Below are 21,700 nucleotides of genomic sequence, written 5' to 3' on the forward strand. Positions count from 1 at the left end.
TTCTGTCGCGGGAAGGTTGTGCTGTGTCATCCGGCAGAATGGCACAGATGCTTTCATCGAGCAGGCTCGTTGAAATTCAAACAAAGCTGTTGAAATTAAATTAGAAAAAAGCAATTACAAATGATTGAAAAATCCGAAATAGGCGCGTTGAAATTGAAGGTTTATATTGCGAACAGTCTGAATGAATTGAAACTAATCTATGATCAGGAATGTTGAATTAAAAGCAAAATAATTTAAAAACGACAAGTTTTAGACCAAACTATGAACTTAGACAATAAATGACCATAGTTGAAGTTATGAATGATTTTGTAACCAGTTTAAAACTAGTATTTATAACCAATTATGTTCTTAGTAAAACTATCTCTATAAAATATATACAGATATAATAAAACCACTAATAAAAAATTTATGAACCTAATCGCTCGCGCATTAACAAACACCAGAGCTTACGAGCCCTTTTGCATTCAATTTAACCTCTTTGCACTAACATTTCACTTCCTTACACCAAAGGAAAGAGACATTCACAACCAACACAAACACTTTTTATAAATTCAGACAAAAACTTAATATCACCAACTCACCAGCCCATAACCCACAGCATCGTTTTTTGTTTATTATCTCAAAGTACACATCACCATTTTTCATAAATTTCACATATTGCATTAAATCTATTTAATTACATGCATCCTCCGTAATTATGTTCCCATCAGACAAAGTACTTATTTCTGCCCACTGACTAACACTTTACCAGTCGACGACGCCCGTCCCATAATAATTGCCCACGAACATATACAGCCCAATGAAACCACACTAATCGAACACATTTACAATACTAAACTTATCATAAGCTAAATAACTGATTCAGAACATAAATCATGAGTTTTAAACGCTTGCCGAAAACTAAACACCCTCAGAGCACTTGAATTTTTTTGGCCTCTGCTTCGCACTAAAAACGTAATTCGCATGCTTGCAAAGCTTCCAGTAACATCGGACACAATCAAGATTAACTTCCCCTATGGATTTTTCCGCGATACTGAACCCTCGTAAATATGAATTTTATTACTAACACTAACATATAAAACATGATACTCACCATTATTACATTTGTTTTTCACAACTCTTTTTTAGATTTCACCAGTCACTCATCTAAAAGATTAAAACCCAAGTAAAAAAATCCCAAACCATTTTTTACAAAGTTTCAATTTTAATCTAGCAATAAAAATGGATTATTCAAGTGCAGTAAACTTCATAACAATTGCAAGAAATTGATGATTCTGTGGTAAAATAATAAAAAGATGATGTAGTAAATTAATAAGATGTAAATTATTTATTAGAAACTAATTTTTTTTATTTTGCTTCTTTTATAACTAAATATTTGTCCTTTACTCGACCACAGTTTTTACACACTATCCACCAAACTCGCATAAATCCCCCAACTTAGCTTTGTTTAATGTTTGAATTTCAAGCTTCAGCAATAACTGATAGCAAATACAATTTGTTTTCACGCGTTTCAAATTTTCCTTTACCAGGTTGGACGGAATTATGAGCAAGCTTAAACTGAACAACGCAGCCTACTAACACAACAAAAACAACACATGCAATAAAAAGTCTTACGGTACTCAGACCAGATGAAACCCAGATTAAAACTGGACAAATTATTCCATTGAAACCCACTATCATGTTTATTGAAATCACTTAAAACACCAAAAACTTAAAAAAAACCCAAAACATAACAATCTGTTTTTGATGCAAGGATAAAATCAAAACAAAAAAAACACCTGATAAAAGAGAACAAAAAGTTGAACACAAAAAGAGATTCTGCTCAAAGAGACGGTAATATCATGCTCCATCACCTGGCTTCGCCACCCAATGTCTTGAACATGCTCTATAGCTGGCTTAACTCACCGCGCTACAACGACGCTGACACGCACTGAACTTTTGAATTTTTGACGAGAGTTGCTCTAGAGTGATCGACTTTTTAAAGTAACCAAAACTATAAAAAACGCTTTTGCGAAAACAACTAACGAAAATCATAACTAAAACTTAATTCACCTACAAAATATAGATTTTTTATGCAAGTAAAAATATTTCTAAGAGCAAACGGAACGAGCAGCAAAGGAAGATGTAAACTCGATTACACTACAACTATAAAATGGCAAATCTATTAGGTTTGTTGCCGTAGTCACTGCCCTCAAAGGATTTACAGTATGGACCCAACATCGCAGCAAAGGAAAACCATTGAAACAGACCAATGGCCAACTCGATGTTGATCTCATATACAGATCCTAGTCACTTGGCACTTCACATAGAAAGGCCAAATGTCATCTTGCATGTAGTCTCGCTCTTGCTTAACGAAATCAACACATCGTTGCATCAATCTGAAATCTTGACACAATCACTCAAGGCGATCTAGGATAAACGAGACACACTTTTGGAACAACTGTTCTTGTTCTCTCTACGAAGACAACTACATCTCTCCTTTCTTCACGCAGTCACTGCTTCAGAAGAAAACTATTCCAAAAACCAAGAAAACTCTCCATGCCTCACTATAAAAAACATTTTGAAAACTAAAAACTCTCTAAAACCAGGATGGTTGGAACCAGTTTGAAACTAGTGTTTATAACCAACTTTTTTATTGACAAAACTATCTCTATAAAATATAAAGAGGTATAAAAAAACCACTAATAAGAAAATTGATAACATAATCGCTCGCGCACTAATAAACACTAAAGCGTACGAGCCGTTTTTCAATAAATTTAACCTTTTTGCACTATCATTTCGATTCCTTAAACCAAAGGCAGAAGACATTCACTGCTCACACAAAATCATGCCAAAGACAAAACTAACCCACACAAACACGTTTTATAAAGTTATACAAAAACATTATATAATCATCTCTTTAAATTACTATTAAATAACCAATCATAGTCCATAACTAACACTGACAATTATTTGTAGTGCTGAAACTACTTGTAGTTTCAGCAATAAAAAAAATTTAAAAAAAATGAAAATCTGAAGACAGTTGGTCTCCTTTGGAACAAGTTCAATATATCTAACCCGCAAAGACCTTTATACACTAGATCTATTGAGACTAGGAGAGTAAGATTAAGATTGGTATTAGACTAAGAAGTTGCACGAATCTATCCGGCCGAAAATAAGATAGTGTAACGAGCAGACAGTGTACCTTATCTGAAATTGTTTTATGAGTGACCACTCTAAGTGAAAACCCAACTTTCTAAAGCGCTTCATTGAATTGAGATCTTTTATGGGTCAAGACAACTTCAAACAAAAAGGGTTGTGCTAATTTTGCTATTTTGTTAGAAGTGGCGGCGAGGAGCAGCGAAGTGTTAAGAGGACCTCAGAGTAGTAGTCTTGTCGAAGACATCAACGGGAACACGTTCAAGAAAGTGCTGATTGTGGGCAAGACAGGGACAGGCAAAAGTAGCCTGTGTAATGTGGTGGCAGGCAAAGCCCACGACGCAGACCTGTTCCCAGTTTCCGCAGAGGCACAAGGGTGTACCGGCACAACCACCTTTGGCAACGTCTTTTTTAATGGAAACAAGGAGACGCCTGTATCCCTAATTGATACAGTGGGCTTCGACGACCCCGAAAGGGATGCGGACGCCACCATCATCTCGGACCTCGTGATCAAACTAAGAACCAAATGCGATTTTGTGAACCTATTTGTAATAGCTGTTAATGGGCAAGAGCCTCGGCTAGATGGAAGCCTCGTCGGAATGATTCGGGTTTTTGAAGGCATGTTTGGTGCGAAGTTTTGGTCGCAAGCTGTGATAGTTTTTACTCGGCTACCAATGGATTCACGAAGTATCGAATCACGAAAACGAATCACCAAACAAACCGACGCTCAATTGGCGGCCAAATACATAAGGTCCGTGCTGGATAAGTTTCCCAGAGGGAAGGGACTCAAATACCACATAGTAGACTCGTGCAGAGACACTAGTAATCGGGAGGAGGAGGAGGCCTTCCAGAAGGGAATGCAGGAGCTGTGGAAGATGGTGGAAGAGGCGCCACCCTTGAACACAGAAGATGTGAAGAAGGTGGAGACAGAGTCGAGGAAACTGAAACGGGAAATAGAAGAGAAGGAAAAGCAGCTGGCAGAAATGGAGCAGCAGAGAAGAGAGGAGGAAGAACGCAGGTGAAGCGCATGTTTCTTCGTTGAAAAGTTTGATTTTGAATACTTCTGAAAACTAACAAAAGGACCGAGGATCAAATACCTGAGTTTGGGGTCAGTCCTTTGGTAGTTTCATAATAAAGATTGTTTAGTAATCACTTTTTCCATGTGCTATTCAACTTATTTCCCTCAATTCAGTTCGGATTGATTTAGTTTGCCGCTTACGCTTTAAAGACTCTAGGGCAAACATCCGCCATGCCACACAATTAGTGTAATAATTAATCAGGAGAGCCGTACATAACCGATACATTTAAGGTTGTTTAGAAAAAGTTAAAAAAAGCTCACGATCTATCTTGATATTATCAAAAAGTATTATAATTTTTATTGTTGTCTTACACTGTACTAATATCTCACTAATCTGCTAATCTAATCTGCTAATGACAAAGACAGAACTAGAAAAAACAATTGTATTCTGTATAAATTACAAGCATTAAATTTTAAAATAAGATTTAGAACGCTACAATTCTTAAAACACATCACACCAAACCCATTAAATTTATAAAATTAAATCAAACTGTTTTATAACAAGATCAAGCGAATATACAAAAAAAAAATTTTCATCCTTCTGTTTTGTTGTCTCAACTCTTCTACGTCTCTAAAAAGCTCGGCTGAGCTCTTTAAGCTGCGTGTGTATTAAATCACGAATATTTCGATTGTTTTCTTGGCATTAAATCAGCTTCAGCGGCTTCATCTTCTATATATGAACATTTCAAATACAGGCGCATTCAAATCTATTACATTATCTTCATCACTGCTTTCCTCAGCAGTACGATTTAATCCGGGATCAGGGGGGTTTAAAAAAATCAGCCTCATCATCAGAGGTGTAATACTAAGCTGAATCACTACAATCCTCATTGCTGTTTGTGTCTAATAATTCGAAAACTTCGCTTTCTTTTAAACGAAACAAATCGTGGTCTGTGTCGGTTGGGCAGGAATTTTCACGTTCAGTTTTAAAATCTGTTTGGTTACAAGAATCTTCTTGGCACTTTTTGTATAGTTTGATTTTGGTCCGGTTCTGAAATGACTGAAAGCCAAAGATTTAATTTCGTCATTATCATAGAATCGTTTGTTATCGAAAGCTAATAATGCTATCTTGTTGACATCATCGATGGATAAAAAATGATTCCTGCTTACGAATATTTTCATAGATTCTTTTATTGATGTACCCTCTAACAGCACTGATTTATATTTTTCATGATGAAGAGTACTTTTAACGCTTTCATTTACACCTTTCGCACTTTGTTTTGTATTGAATGAGTCTCCTTCTATAAATGCAATGGAATAAGCCTTAGATTTCAAAAAAACTGCTTCTGAAACAACATTTTTTTTTCAGCTCATTTGTCAATTTTAGAGGAACTTTTTTGTTATTTTTGCTGTATAGGAAATGATTTTCTGGATAAGAACTAAAATCCATTAAGTTCTTCATTTGTTCTAGGTCTTCATAAACATCTTCAGTTTGAATTTCATAAAAAAGCGAATCCGTGTCCTTGTATAAAACTCTTGCGTTTTTTCCATGTCTTGGAACAATCTGCTCGAAATGAAACATGTACAACTGTAGTTTTGAAACATCCAAGACAGCTGCACCCAGATACATAGGCTTGTTCCAACAAATAGTCTTTTTGAGCAATGTAACTGCCACCATGTCATCTTTAAAAATTTTAAATATATTAAAATTGAACCTGTTGCAGTATGACTTTGCTTGCTCTTCGTTGCTTACCATTACCATTTTTTTTTGCGAAATATAACGTTCAACTTAGTCACTTTAATCCAAGTGGATGATGACATAGGTGTTTAAGAAAGAATTGAAGTTAAATGTATCTACTTGAAGTGAATTGGTCAAACCACCAATTATTGGTAATGGTTTCCTCAACAGGACTGACTACTATAACCAAAAAGGTAAACAAGATTGTGAATAAACCGCTATTTACCGCTTTCAACCCATGATTGCGGTTAAATAATAAATAAGAGCCCAACCCTAAATTAAGATTCATTTCTGAATTTTGCTTTCAACTTGAACAGTTCTTGATTGAAACAAACAAAAAATGAATCTTTATTTCAATTTTGAATATCAAAAACTCAGAAAACGAAACAATGCCTCACTCTTCAGCAATTGCTTCCAAAAATGGAACAAAAATCATCGAAGTATTTTTTTATGAACTAAGATTTTCAAATTCTGAAGTCTAGAAAGTGCTCAGCAGCAGGGATCCAAAAATTGAGAGCTTTCCCCGGAAAGCTCTCCCTGATAAAATTATCTTTTTCTACTAGCTCTGTGGAAATTACAAACTTGTATCCGATAACTTAAAAATTCATTCGATGAGAGTAAAGGTTCAACGGATAACTTCTTGTGAAATTTTAAGATTAAAAGTTTGAATTTCATAAAAAAGCGAATCCGTGTCCTTGTATAAAACTCTTGCGTTTTTTCCATGTCTTGGAGCAATCTGCTCGAAATGAAACTTGTACAACTGTAGTTTTGAAACATCCAAGACAGCTGCACCCAGATACGTAGGCTTGTTCCAACAAATAGTCTTTTTGAGCAATGTAACTGCCACCATGTCATCTTTAAAAATTTTAAATATATTAAAATTGAACCTGTTGCAGTATGACTTTGCTTGCTCTTCGTTGCTTACCATTACCATTTTTTTTGCGAAATATAACGTTCAACTTAGTCACTTTAATCCAAGTGGATGATGACATAGGTGTTTTAGAAAGAATTGAAGTTAAATGTATCTACTTGAAGTGAATTGGTCAAACCACCAATTATTGGTAATGGTTTCCTCAACAGGACTGACTACTATAACCAAAAAGGTAAACAAGATTGTGAATAAACCGCTATTTACCGCTTTCAACCCATGATTGCGGTTAAATAATAAATAAGATTCCAACCCTAAATTAGGATTCATTTCTGAAATTTGCTTTCAACTTTAACAGTTCTTGATTGAAACAAACAAAAAATGAATCTTCATTTCAATTTTGAATATATCAAAAACTCAGAAAACGAAACAATGCCTCACTCTTCAGCAATTGCTTCCAAAAATGGAACAAAAATCATCGAAGTATTTTTTTATGAACTAAGAGTTTCAAATTCTGAAGTCTAGAAACTGCTCAGCAGCAGGGATCCAAAAATTGAGAGCTTTCCCCGGAAAGCTCTCCTTGATAAAATTATCGTTTTCTACTAGCTCTGTGGAAATTACAAACTTGTATCCGATAACTTAAAAATTCATTCGATGAGAGTAAAGGTTCAACGGATAACTTCTTGTTAAATTTTAAGATTACCAATCATTTGGCTTAAATGGCGTTTAAAATTTACCCAGACTAACATGAGCATAGAAAATAAACAAAAATTTGTCAAGTTTTGCAGCCCAGATGTTTCAGCACTTAAAATCACCCTTTCTTTCCTTGTTTCTTGACCGACACTTGCAATGATTTGTTTGAGACTAAGTTTGTTTCGGTTTTGCCCTTCTGCAGTCTGAGGAAATCTGCTTGTTGTTTTGGTCTCTTGCATTTTGGGGGTATAAACGAACTTGGAATGGATTCAGTAGCTTACTTTGGCTTTAGTAGCGGCTTTCTTTGATTTGGAAACAGAAATTATTTGCACTGGTAAATTTATAGGTATTTCCTTGTTTATAACTGATACCGTTCTCTGAGGCGCTTTGTTTTTTTTGACAGGAAGAGAAATATAAATCCGTGGTATATCGAAGTAGTTTTAATTATGTTATCAAGTTTTATAGCCTTTGCAAAAACTTAGTTTAAATTTTACCAACTGATCAGATTACACTACTGTATGAAAATGAAAAAATAGAAAATCAGAGTCTTTTCCAATCAGATTAGTTTTCAAATTAAATCACACAATGACGCGTTATGACGTATCTATCTGCATTGAATTTCAACCAATAAAAAACTATCGTTTTGCGGCATGATTATGAAATTAATAGTTGCATCGAAATCTGTCCTATTAAAAACCGTCGTTTGGCGGCATGATTACAAATTTTTAACTCTCGCGTAAACGTATTTGATCATGTCTGAACAAGTTTTTTTCCGCGCGCGAATTGGCACAATCTTAAATGTACCGGTTATTTACGGCTCTCCTGATTAATTGTTACACTACTCACACTTACTAACTTATAACATAGTAACTTGACGTCTCCCAATTTGGAGGCAATAACCAGCTCAAACTTTTGTATATAGTTGCCCTCTGTTGGCAAGCTTGAAACTATGGATCTTACTATTAATTTGATCAAAACAGCATTTTTTGAAAATCAGTTCCTCATAACTTAGCAAAAATTGATGAAATGTGATGCCCTGGAAATCAACTTCTGCCAAAATGTGTAAGAACACTTGGTCAAAAGCTTCATAAAGGACAAATTTTTTCTGTATAAAAAATGACCCGAGCACAAGGATTGTGTTTTAATGAGCTTTGACTGAAATTTAAACAAGTAGTCGCGATTTTCTGCCTTTGATTTTGCAGGATACAAATAAGATTCTCTGCCTCTTTTTGCACTGTCATTTCCACGAGGGAAACTGTTTCAGACAACAGGAGTTGAGTGAGATGGAATGACAATTCTCGCAGCAGAAAGGAAACTTTGAAGCGAAAAACTGAAGAAGATCGTGATAGAATGGAGATGAAACACGTGGCGGAGTTGGCGAAACTGGCCGAGGAAAGAGAGAAGGTTCGGGAAATGTTAGAGGCGAAAGTTGCAAAGCTGAAACAAGACATGTTCAATCAACTGCTGAAGAAACAGGCAGAAGATGACAAGTTGCAAGAACAGTTCGACGACCAAAGCAAGAAGGACAAACAGGCACTTGAAGACAAACTGGAGAGAATTCAGAAACAGTAAGAGGGGCTGGAGGCGAAGTTGGTAACTGAACAAAACAATTCCAAGTTGGCGGATCAAATTGAGCAGCTGAAGTTGCAGCAGCAAAAGATGGAAGATCAGTTCAGACGAGAGAGGGCGGAGCAAGAGGCGAAGCTGAATGCAAAGCAGGAGCAGATTAAGAAGCAGGAGCGAGAAGTGGAGGAGAGGTTTGACAGACAGAAGGCGGATGAGAGAGAGAAGTTGGAGGCGAGAGTGGCCGAGGCAGAGGAGAAGTTGAGACAGCAGCAGAGTGTGGCAGCTGCCAAAGCACTGGCAGAGCAGAGACAGAGAGAGGAAATGGCCAACCAAGGTAAACAGATGTGTCATTAAGTTTAATTCATTCGTCATGCTGTTCTGTTCGCCTTTTCAATTAGATTACAGACAACTTGAGCTCATCTAAATGTGGCATGGAAGTCATCAAGTCATGTCTGGCATCGACACAGATCCATTCTGATAATATTATATGTGAATCATACGCTCTTCATTTATCAGCTGCAGTTTTCAATTTATTTTAACTATTGTCATGAGAATGAAGTTATAGGATAAAACATTGCTTAAACAAAAAAAGAACAGCTTTGAAAAGAACAATTTTTAAATTAGGGACAAGACTGCTCGTATCAGGGCAAAGCCCTGAATAATCCGACTGCCTTTTTCAAGTTTATCGAGCAGTAGTAACATTAAAAAAAAATATATATAATTTAAAAAAAAGAAGAAACAATTTTCTGAAATTTGATTTTTTTAAATGAAATTATCACCCCACACGCCATCTAAAGCTTAAGAGAATTGATTTCGTTCAATGTAACAAATCAATTGTGGCAAATAAGCTTCTTTCAACCAATTTGGAGCGATTTCTAAGGCGGGATAAATCTCCGCTTACGCGTTACTAGCGCGAAATATATCGGCCGTTAATTGTCCCTAAATGGCCAAAATGGCAATCTTTAAACTTTAGGAAAATTGATCACAGGTGAAATATCTTTTCAAATTTAAGCTCAAGACAACAATACATTTTGAATGAAATAAAAAATTCCGTCAAAAATGTCTAAATAAAAAGTCGAAATTTGTCTGAAGAAAAAAAACCCACCCCGAGCACAAATATTCCGTTACTTTAAAGTCGGAACAATAAACAAACAGACTAATTAATTGAGAGAAATAATTAAAAGAATAAAAATATAAACAAGCTGATTCATTAAGATGCCGAAAATAATTTTAAAAGAATGTAGATTTTCAATATGAGTAAGAAATGAACGTGGCTTGGAAGTTTATGTAGAAAGGTGGCGTGTTGTTTCAGCTCAGTGGAAGAAGACTGCGGACACAATGTTGAGAGGATCAGAAGGGAAGGGCACAGTGAAGACAGCAGAGGAGATCAGAGATGCCTTTATGAATACATACCCTGAGAGCATTTGGTTCATTTATGTCAATGCTAAAGACAGTGACTATAGTATCAAGTGTAAAGATTGAGTGGGTGAGACAGCAGAGTGGAAGAACAAGACAGAGTACCCCTACAACATGCACATCTACACTGTCCCATTCTCAGACTACAATTACGTAGAAACAACTGATGAGGAGAGGGAGAAGGCAAAGAGTGTGATGGAAAGTGTGTTGTCTGATATGGAGAGTAGAGTGGGTATGACGTCACAGAAGATGAGGGATGAGCTCATCACCCGTCTGGGCAGAAGTGGACTCAAGTGGATGTATGTTAGAGTGGGGAGAGGAGGTGGATATGGGCATCTATATTCTATTCCGAGTCGCCGTGTTTGTACATATGGCTTCATCTACGTTAGTTTCATCTACCCAGGAGACTAAACATGTAACACCAGTGGACTACTTCAACCTCAATATACTGGATACTCTAATACACACTCATCCATTATACCATCCTTCTTCACTCCTCCCACCCATCTCTCTCTCTCCCTCCCTCTCTCCCTCTACTCAAGTGCTATGCTATATTCTCAACACATCATCACTATCTCTCATTTCCATATTGCCATCACATGAACTACCACAATATATGGCACCACTTTTCATCTGTTATGTTTCCCTGTTTTCCCACACACCGCCTTGCCTTGTTCACCAGTTAAGCCAACTTCACAGCCCATGAATCGCATTCATTTCTAGTTCCTCTCATTGTCCAAATGACATCAAATTGATCAAACTGAAATGATGCAACTGATAAGGAGAAGACAGAGAGTGTGGTGAAGAGTGTGTTGTCTGATATGGAGAGTAGAGTGGGTATGACTTCACAGAAGATGAGGGATGAGCTTATCACCCGTCTGGGCAGAAGTGGACTCAAGTGGATGTATGTTAGAGTGGGGAGAGGAGATGGATGTGGGGGTGATTATTGTATTCTGAGTCGCAGTGTTGATACATGTGGCTCCATCTACGCTATTGAAATCTACCTAAGAGACTAAACATGTAGCACCAGTGAACTTCAATCTCACTCCATTGGATACTCTAATACACACTCATCCACTATACCATCCTTCTTCACTCCTCCCACCTATCTCTCTCTCTCTCTCTCTCTCTCTCTCTCTCTCTACTCAAGTGCTATGCTATACCCGAGTCGAGATTTTTCACCTAATTTGAAGCAAGATTTGAGCGGTTTGAGCGGTTTTTTTAGACAATTACGCTCAAAATCTTGCTTCAAAATGAGCGGTTTGAGCGGTTTTTGAATGGTTTATCTAAAAAAACCGCTCAAAAACCGCGCAAGACTTGAACGGTTTTGAGCGGTTTATCCAAAAAAACCGCTCAAAAACCGCTCAAAAACCGCTCAAATCTTGCGCGGTTTTTGAGCGGTTTTTTTAGATAAACCGCTCAAAACCGTTTAAATTTTGCGCGGTTTTTGAGCGGTTTTTTTAGATAAACCGTTCAAAAACCGCTCAAACCGCTCATTTTGAAGCAAGATTTTGAGCGTAATTGTCTAAAAAAACCGCTCAAACCGCTCCAATCTTGCGCGGTTTTTGAGCGTTTTTTTTTTAGATAAACCGTTCAAAATTCACCCAAACCGCTCATTTTGAAGCAAGATTTTGAGCGTAATTGTCTAAAAAAACCGCTCAAAACTTGTGCGGTTTTTGAGCGGTTTTTTTAGATAAACCGTTCAAAATTCACACACCGCGCTCAAAAATCTTGCGCGGTTTTTGAGCGTTTTTTTTTAGATAAACCGTTCAAAATTCACCCAAACCGCTCATTTTGAAGCAAGATTTTGAGCGTAATTGTCTAAAAAAACCGCTCAAAACTTGTGCGGTTTTTGAGCGGTTTTTTTAGATAAACCGTTCAAAATTCACCCAAACCGCTCATTTTGAAGCAAGATTTTGAGCTATATTGTCTAAAAAAAACCGCTCAAACCTTGCTTCGAATTAGGTGAAAAATCTCGACTACATTTAGCGGAAAAAGGATCGAAAAAAGTTTCTAGCTAGTGCGCAATGCTCATAGTTATCAAAGCCATTTCGGGTCAAATCCAAAAACCATGATTGAAGGGTAAAAAAAGTTCAAAATTCATGAAGACCTGGCCGATAGTTTGCAACGTCTATGAAGAAATATTAGAGGTTAATTTTCAGGAAGTTTTATTCATACATCTATACACACATAAACACATACATAGATACAAACATGCATAAATTTATATGTACATACCTGGCCCATAGTTTGCAACGTCTATGAAGAATTATTAGAGTATAATTTTCAGGAATTTTATTATAAGTGTCCTATTTCTCCTTGTTCGAGAAGCTAAGCCGTGCAATATGCTGTGCCATTCTAAGGTATCTGTTTCGATTCTAGAGGTTGCAAAGCATGACCGTCTTTTTATGTGAACTAAGTATTGAATTATGATTTACACCAAAAGATAATGATAAAATAGAGTTCCTTAAAATAACTTAGCAATTAAGAGCGAACTGTTCTCGTAAAACGCAGGACTTATTTCGAACTAGTCCGTTAATTTATGTTGCTCCAAGCTAAAGGTTTCTTCCTCGTCGTCTCTCTGATTAAGTAGAGGCTCATGGACTGCTGGTTCAACCAGTGGAATCCGAACTGAACCCGATCCCTTGTTATTCGAGTTTTCCGTCTCTCCTAGAGGCGCGAATTCTCTAGCCAATAAACTCTTTTTCAGACTTTTTGTATCAGTTGTTGATGACTTGTTCTGTCTTTGCCGGGTTTTGACGTAACTGGAATCTCCTAGTGTGAATAATAAACTTTTAATCAAACTTCAGACAATTTTTCTTAAATTGATATTATTTTAAAAATTGAAACACTGAAATTTGATAACTAATTTCAACGAATTGGCAACTATCAAAACATAGCCAGCAGACAGTTGGAAAAATTTCAATGAACGGAAGAAAAAATGAAAGAAGCCTTGTTCTTGAAAATGGTTTTACAGCTCTTTGAATTTCCAAGAACAAATTATGATTCGGATAAAACTACCCCAAATTTTAATTACCCTGGGAAATCTGAAAATTAAAACCCTCTTTTGAAACTAGAAGTCGATCACGAACAGGTTGTTGGTTAAAACAAAACTATTTCACAAACTCTTACCCTTGCTTTGATTGACAGGAATGTGCACAGTATCTTTTCGCATAGATTCTTCTGGATCTGATTCGATCATGAATCTATGCAGCGTTCCAAGTGAAGTTTCCTTAGCCGGATCCTTCCAGAGGAGGAAATGGCTGTTCAGGTCAAAATTACCCTTGTCAAAATCCAGTGTGTAGCTTGCTAAGATCTGACTGTAACCCAGACTGAACACGGAAAGAAAGAGGAATATCGCGGTAGCACACAACACCTCTATTTCCAGCACCTGATAAAAATAGATTATCATCAATTCAATATTGGAATGAAGCGCGAGATCTGCCAAGAAAGTCCTTTAAATAGGCCCTTAAGCCGCTGAATTGTTGAACATCGATAGGGTCAAAGAACTTGGAATTATAGGCTATTTTATGAGCGAAAAACGATTGAAATATTGATAATATCGCAATGCCAGAAGGAATAACAGAACTATACAAACGCGTAGAAAAAAAAGTGAACTAAGCTTAACCGACATTTGTAACTCAAAGAAAATTGCAAAAGTTTCAAATTTTACACAGGCGAAGCTGCGCTTCCCTATCACTAACGAGAACACGACAAAAAAAAATAGAAATAAACCTCGAATTAGTTAAACTTCGCAACCTATCGGACTAGAACCTGCGTTCTCGAGATTTGGACTCTCAAGCCCTGCCCGCTTTGCCACGAACTCTTAACAGCAGAAAAACAATAGTCACGAAAATGGCAATCAATACAAATTGACACATGACATATACTTTTTTGGAATATAACAACTGAAGGCACCCACTCTAACGTCATCATTTTTCATGTATGAACGAATTACGACCTTAAGATTTATAAAAACACATTAAAAAATTATAATTGAATTACAATTGCTTGCAACTTCCAGGATGCGCCGAATGACATAAAATATAATTCCAGTCAAGTAGGAATCACACCAATAATCAGAAAGTAGAATTTTGATTGATATGAACATAGCCAACAGACAGTTGGAAAAGATCAATGAACGTAATTTAATGAAAAAACTGACTTGTTTTTTGAGAAATCTTAACTTTCAAAAAACTAGAAGCCCTTGAATCTTTTTTAGTTTCTAAAATAATTTATGACAAACTCTTTTTCGATAAAAATAACCCAACTTAAGAAACCTGCATCAATGAAGAAAAATTATTTCGCTTGGAAATCTGAAAACTAAATTCCACTCTCGAATTTGAAGTCGATCACGTTTTGTAAAACCTACGCTGTTCGATCTCGGAATTTGCTTTTCTTTTACAAAATGAAAAGAACTGCACTCAAAAAGAAATCAAAAGTCAAGCCGCGGGAAAGTAAAATTGAGCCTGAACAATTTTTCCTGAAAAAAAAACCTCACGAACAACGTTCATCTACTCTTAAAAATAGCACTTAATTATCAAATTCAAAGAGTTGAGTCACAACTGGATTGATAGACATTGATGCGGAATTTTAAAAGTGAGAAATCAAGCATCAAACCAACGAGTCAGCAGGGCTTGTTTGTTTATGGTGATACAAGTTACATAATGTTAAATCAAACTAGCGTGTACCGCACTTCCGGAGCTTCGAATTTAAGATTAAAGCCTTAAGAATTCAACAACTCAAAACACTATTCTTTGAGTGTACTCTGACAGCACCCAATTACAGGGTTCGTAATTGAAATTTTGCAAAGTTTTTTATTCAAATTTTTCATACAAATTTTGAAGAACCATAAAAATTTGTCAATAAAATCAGGAAACGTCACATCTGGGAAACTGAAAGCAATTGAGCAGTCTCAATTGGACGCAAGATTTGCAACTCCTGAGAGTAACTTCAAACTTTGTAAAATTTTTCATTCGATTTTTTAATTCAAATTTTGAAAAACCATAAAAATTGTGACATTTTTTATATCTAAGTTTATAATGACTTAAGAAACGTCACATCTGTGAAACTGAAAGCAATTGAGCAGATGCATTTGGACGCAAGATTTGCAACTCCTGAGAGTACCCTTACAGTACCCAACTACAACATTGGGAAATTCAGATTTTGAAAAACTTCACCTGAAATTTTTAAAAATAGGTATTTTTTTTGGAAACCAGAAAAAAAATTCACATTTCGATAACTGCCAAAATTTGAGCAGTCGTTTTGATGGCAAAATTCGCAATCTATAAAAGTACACAACTACACTTTAACGAAGTATTTTATAATTTGAGTTTTCTGAAAATTTCCAAAAAAAATCACAAAAATCGTCTTCTCTTAAACAGAAATGATTTGGGCATTCTTAAGTGGAGGCCGAATTTGCAACCCCCGTGATTACTCTGACAGCCCTCGAACTACAGGTTAGGAATTCCAAATTTTAGAAAAAAAAGTTAATTGAATTTTCATGAAAGTTTTTTTGAAAAAATCACAAAAAACGTCACATCTGGAAAACTGCAAAAATTTGAGCAGTCCTATTCAGAGGCAAGATTCGCAACACCCTGAGATTACCCTCAAAGATTCCAATAACAGGATAGATATCTTCAAAGTTTTGAAAATTTTCAACAATTGAGTTTTTTTTGGAAACTTCGGAGAAAATCATAAAAAACGTCATATCTCGAAAACTACGAGGATTAAAGCAGTCAATTCGGGAGAAAAAATTCGCAACTCCTGAGAGTACCCTGACAGAACCTCACTTTAGAGATGAGAATTTCAAGTTTTGCGAAATTTTTTATACCTAAGTTTTCGCGAAAATTTGGAAAAAAAAACTTGAAAAAGAACGTCATATGTCGAAAACTACAAGAATTTGAGCAGCCATACTCGAAGGCAAGATTCGCAACCCACTGAGATTAACCTCACAGATTCCAATAAGAGGAATGAGATCTTCAAAGTTTTGGATACTTGAAATATTTAGGATTTTTTCGAAAATTTCGGAGAAAATCCTAAAAAACGTCATATCTCGAAAGCTACAAGGATTTGAGCAGTCATATTTGGCGGCAAAATTCGCAACTCCTGAGAGTACCCTGGGAGATAGTTGTCACTCGCATTTGAATATAGTATAGAAATATATACTAATAGATAGATGAAAGTTTAAAAAATCAGACGACGGGTAGACAGGCATAATCAAATTAATTAAGAAAGCAGGTATACAGACAGACAGACTTAATTTGGCCTCAAAAAAATACTGAAAAATTATTGACCTTGCCAAAAATTAATTGAAGAAGTTTCTTAAGCATTGCAAAATATGATATAGCTTAAAGATGAAAAAATTCTTTTGTTAAACATGCAAAATTATTATGCTTAAACATGGGAGATAGCTGTCACTCACATTTAAATATAGTATATATTCTTACGCAAAAAATTTTGATCGAGTTATTTTCCGAGCCAATCAGATAGCATCACACTGAGCTTTCCAGAAAATCACACAATAATTGTTCTTGAGCTTTTTTGTTTGTACATTAGTTTCTTAACTTTTGATTTCCTTCTTTAGATCAAGTAGTAGACCAGGAACAGCATCCTCCGATTAGCTCCTCCCTCCTTGCCGTCTTCATCTAAATTCAGTAAAAACAGGAGGTAGTAACATCGTCAACTAGATACTCACGGGGAAAAAGACCAGCGTTCAAAATTTAACAGAAATTCCCTGTTGTGTCCTTTGAATACAACAATATGCCTTTCATAGGTTAACTTTCTGGGCCCGCAAAATTAGTTATCAATTCTCCAAGCAACGAGCACAGCTCATGGTCAGCTTCGAACTGCTAACCTCTTTTTTAAAACCCGAGCCACTAAACGCTTCATTATCGAATATTTAACCATCGTTCTCAACATTCGAATATTTTACCATCGTTCGCAACATTAAAAGCAGACGACAAACGAAATCTTCCATAGCTTAGCAGGAAAGTTCACTAAGAACCTGCATTAAAATCGTGATTCAAGCAGCTTGATGAATTATCTAAGACCTTTGGCTGACATATATTTCATTTGCTAAACCTTTGCTGGGACCTTCTAGTCACGACTTAGATCTTTTTGAGGCTAATTAAAGCAAAAACATCACAATAAAAAGGTGGTCTAAAAACCACATTTAGGCTGGTTAAAGTTCGTCTATTCTATAACAAAGATTTAAACCAGGTTTGGGCTGGTTGAATTTTGTCCATTCTATAACAAAGTTTATGATTAATCAATCAAAATATCTAAATAATTACAAAAAAGTAACCATTGGCAACAAAAAATATTCTGTTTATACAAAGTAAAAGTATTAATATAAGAAATCAGAGATAAACAAGAGTAGCTGGTTGCTGTGCTCGAAATTAGGCTGAAAAGTAAAAACTTGCAACCGTTTTTTTTCCCGCAAATGAGAAAACGTTTGAACTTTTTTACCGTTCGACTAAACAGGCTGTAAAATGATATATCACTCAACCAAAGGTGATGTTTCTTGTTGACAAAAAAAGAAAAAAAATCGCGTAGAGAAAAAACACAACCGAAGACTAAAATCCTCACCCCTTCTTAAGTACTGAACAATAGGATTGTAATCCCCACCTGGATAAGAATTCTTGCAGCAAAGTAGAAGACAAGACTTCAGTTGGTCGAATAAAAACAACGCGCCCATCAGCAACAGACCAAACACCAATGAAATTGAAGTGGAAGTGTAGTAATGATCATCTCCAGGGAGAAGAAATTTATCAGTGAGATTCCACACTTGAGTCCACACACTGATTGACAGAATGCGCACCAAAACTAGCGTCGAAGTGCTGTTTGCTGAGTTTGTGATTCCTGCGTCAAATGTATTAAATAATGAAAAGATCTTTAAAAAATCAGCTGTAAATATAAATACAAACTCTTGACAATCTCGAAAAATTCAAATGAAAGCCACGAATGCCAAAAAATTTTTCAAACAAGAGTCACCAGTGGCTTCCTGCCAGTAGCAAAGAAAATTCCGATCACTTTCACTAAAACATTTTCATTGAATCATTTTTCTGCGCGCGGTGTGCTGAGAAAAACTACAAAATTTTAAAAGTTCAGTAAATTGGGCATAGTCTTTGAAAGATGAATAAAAAACAAAATATTAATTGTTGCGGAATTTTACTGGCCTTTTGATTGCCAAGGAAGCGCTAAATAAAGCTTCAAAAACTTATTTGCCTGGAGTAAAACTAAGTTTCTCCCGGCTTCAATAGTAACTTCTTCTATTATAACTCCTACTCGCCCACTTAACTCAAACAAATAGTAACTGGCGTTTAACGCACCTCCGGTGCTTCAAAAACTCAATGGTCATCTGCAGAAATTTTGAGACCAGATATTCAACCACTGAGAGCGACATTTTGTGAATTTTTTTAAACTGAAGTTTCCCGAAAAAAACATTTAAAAAAAATTGTCTTATCTCGGAAACTAAAAGGTTTTGAGCATTCATATTGAGAGGCAAGATTTGAGACGCCAGGGTGTATGCTGTCAATAAGGTTGTATCTTCATCGAGTTGGTAGTTTCAAATTTTTCGAATTTCTTTGTAGATAAACTCTTTGACAAATTTTGATTAAATCGAAACACTTCACATCTCGAGAACTACGAAGAATTGAGCAGTCATATTTGGAGGCAAGATTCACAATCTTTGGAAGTACTCTGACAGGACCTAACTACAGGGTTAGGAATTTCAGATTTAGCGAAAAAAAATTAATATATGTTTTCTGAAATTTTTTGAAAAAATCACAAAAATTGTCACATCTCAAAAACTACAAAAAATTGAGCCGTCATACTTGGAGGCAAGACTCGCAATCTTTGAGAATACTCTGACAGGACCCAAATACAGGTTTGGGAATTTCAGATTTTGCGAAAAAAAAATTAATATAATTTTTCTGAAAACTGTTTTTGAAAAAATCACAAAAAACGTCATATCTCAAAAACTACAAGAAATTGAGCAGTCATACTTAGAGACAAGACTCGCAACCTTTGAGATTACTCTGACAGGACCCAACTACAGGATTGAGAATTTCAGATTTTGCGAAAAAAATCATATAAGTTTTCTGAAAACTTTTTTTGAAAAAATCACAAAAAACGTCATATCTTGAAAACTACAAGGATTTGAACAGTCATATTAGGGGGCAAGATTTGTAACTCCTTAGAGTACTGTCACAGCACCCAACTACAAGGTTGGTAATTTCAAAGTTTGGGGAAAAGTAAATCAAAATTTTCTGAAAAATTTCGAAAAAATCACAAAAAACATCATATCGAAAATTACAAGGATTTGAGCAGTCACATTTGGAGGCAAAATCGCAATGCATGATAGTACTCTGACAGTACCCAACTACACGGTTGGGAACTTCAAGTTCTATAAATTATTTTATTTGAAATTTATGAAAATTCGCAACCCCTAATTCGATATTGGGCTGCTTAATTTAAACTCGGTAAAATAACTACTAAAATCAAATTGGAAAATCGAAAAAAAAAATTCTTAACCATTGCAATATATGATATAACTTAAACATGCAGAAAAATACGTTGAAAAAGCTTAAACATGGCGAGATAGTGAAGCCCGCATGTGAATATATAATAGGTATAATAGATAATAGATAGATAGATTCTAGTGTAATCTTGATTCAAGATTTATTTCTGCTACCTGGAAGAATGTTCATTGCAATTAAATCTCTATAAATTGAAAAGTCGTACTGTACCATTTATTTTAAAACCTGTGGATATAGTGTCACTGACGGTCGGGGTCTTGCAAAGTTCCTCCTTCGTAATAGTTAGTTGAGCAGTCACTGTCAGCGAGCGACAAGAAATGAGGATGAAGCAAAATACAATCAGCTCGCTTACTTGCGCAAAGTTTGAATGCGTGTAGAAATCCAACATGTCTTACCAACTTTTCCACAGAAATACCTATAATTAATCTTAAATACATCTCACTTTATCATCTATAAGGTTTTTTAGTTATCTGAAGCTTAAAAACTAAAGGCAAATGTAACAACTGAACTTTTATTTGCCTCAGCAAATTAACCTAAAAAAGAAGCTACAGCATTTTAAGAGTGAATGTATTTTCAAGTAAGCTCAAGACATTTTTGAATCATTGCCTAAAACCAAATTACAAAGGAAACGTGGATCAATTTAGCGGAGACGTGCGAGCAAGTGTTCTGGCTTGTATTGATTAAACACGACATAGTTTCGATGTACATGCAGAGATAGGAGCCTCCGATTCCAACAAATAGCATGGCCCAAATATAGTGATTGGCGTCGTCTGGAAACATACAAACAATAAACAATATCGACATTGTAAGCCAGACTAGAGCTGCAGACCATGTCACCAACAGTGCAGTGAACACATCAGCAAATTCGTTTAGGATTTTCATACCCGAAAGAAAAATGGCAATTTTCAGTCCTGTTCATTAGATGACATCTCCATTCATAGCTAGATTGCACTGAATATCTGAAATAAATAAACATTCAGCCTTTAAAAACTTTTGGTTCTTTGATCTAATTCAACCTTTCAGGAACTGACTGAATACATTTATAATATATTTGGCCCCGATTGTAAGATAATAAGAAGCCCTCATAGACTTCCATATACTTTCAGTTTTTGGATTTTCTGAATTTCAAAAGTTTGATAAGAGGCGGCGTTCCATATATTATGGCAAACTTCATCGCAGAAAAGCATAACTGCATACCTATATTGCTAACTCCATACCTATTTTGCTAAGAATTTCCATGTTTACCTGGAACCAAAACTTCACAAAGCGGTCATATTTTGCAACATTGTTGATGCAACACAAACATAGCATTGAAAACTAGCGAATTCAAAAAGAGAACGAAGACGAAGTTGAAGGTCGAAAAAAAACATTCAAAAAACATCAATAAAAGACACCAAACAAAATTTTATACGTCTGTATCAGTTTATCGTCGAAAAAGAATTCAGTTTAAGCAAGCGGTAGCTAAGCCGACAATACTAGTGTTCCAAACTGTTGAGTCCGAAACAAAATTTTTATCATAAAAAATTTGAGATATGTAGTGAAATTTGAAATATTTACGCCCGATTCCTTGTGAAAGTTGAAAGTTTAGCAACGAGAAAACTGTTCAGATTCAATTTCAGTTTTGCCAAAGATATGTAAAATCTGATTTTGTGGTGATACGTCAGCTCACATAACCAACTGGAAGCCGATGGACAATTATTGAAGGTTTCTCAAGGCAGCAG

The 21,700-nt window shown here is 35.7% G+C and overlaps 2 protein-coding genes across 5 annotated transcripts; one reads left to right on the top strand and one right to left on the bottom strand.

The window, feature by feature from the left end:
* The first annotated feature begins 2,152 nt into the window (after positions 1-2,152).
* On the top strand, positions 2,153-10,765 carry LOC134848832 (uncharacterized). Its single transcript, XM_063866345.1, has 4 exons — positions 2,153-2,168; positions 3,322-4,156; positions 8,720-9,355; positions 10,334-10,765. Exons 1-3 carry the CDS (start codon positions 2,153-2,155, stop codon positions 8,745-8,747), a joined length of 879 nt encoding a protein of 292 aa, XP_063722415.1. The 3' UTR covers positions 8,748-9,355; positions 10,334-10,765.
* Positions 10,766-12,858: 2,093 nt separating this feature from the next.
* Positions 12,859-20,940, bottom strand: LOC134847631 (uncharacterized). 4 transcript variants are annotated; one of them, XR_010162869.1, is made up of 6 exons: positions 20,864-20,940; positions 20,205-20,394; positions 18,067-18,300; positions 16,991-17,084; positions 13,570-13,828; positions 12,859-13,212 (listed from the first exon to the last, which is right to left on the bottom strand). XR_010162869.1 is itself a non-coding variant. In XM_063864781.1 (6 exons), the coding sequence occupies exons 2-4, from the start codon at positions 20,365-20,367 to the stop codon at positions 17,020-17,022; spliced, it is 477 nt and encodes a 158-aa protein (XP_063720851.1). In that variant the 5' UTR covers positions 20,368-20,394; positions 20,864-20,940; the 3' UTR covers positions 12,859-13,212; positions 13,570-13,828; positions 17,005-17,019. The 4 variants fall into 4 exon arrangements, 2 of the variants coding, with proteins under 2 accessions (XP_063720851.1, XP_063720849.1); XM_063864781.1 differs by having other exon boundaries at positions 17,005-17,084; positions 20,190-20,394; XM_063864779.1 differs by having other exon boundaries at positions 20,190-20,394.
* Positions 20,941-21,700: the final 760 nt, after the last annotated feature.

Source organism: Symsagittifera roscoffensis, chromosome 6 (genome assembly GCF_963678635.1).
Source record: "Symsagittifera roscoffensis chromosome 6, txSymRosc1.1, whole genome shotgun sequence".
Taxonomy (NCBI): domain Eukaryota; kingdom Metazoa; phylum Xenacoelomorpha; order Acoela; family Convolutidae; genus Symsagittifera; species Symsagittifera roscoffensis.

Excerpts from the sequence above, each read along its gene's own strand:
- LOC134848832 (XM_063866345.1), top strand. Across the intron at positions 4,157-8,719 it reads AGAGAGGAGGAAGAACGCAG|ACAACAGGAGTTGAGTGAGA; the intron begins GTGAAGCGCATG and ends AAACTGTTTCAG.
- LOC134847631 (XM_063864781.1), bottom strand. The coding sequence starts at position 20,367 with ATGTTGGATTTCTACACGCATTCAAACTTTGCGCAAGTAAGCGAGCTG. Across the intron at positions 18,301-20,189 it reads CACAGGTTTTAAAATAAATG|GAATCACAAACTCAGCAAAC; the intron begins GTACAGTACGAC and ends CATTTGACGCAG. Across the intron at positions 17,085-18,066 it reads CTGCAAGAATTCTTATCCAG|ATGAAGACGGCAAGGAGGGA; the intron begins GTGGGGATTACA and ends TACTGAATTTAG.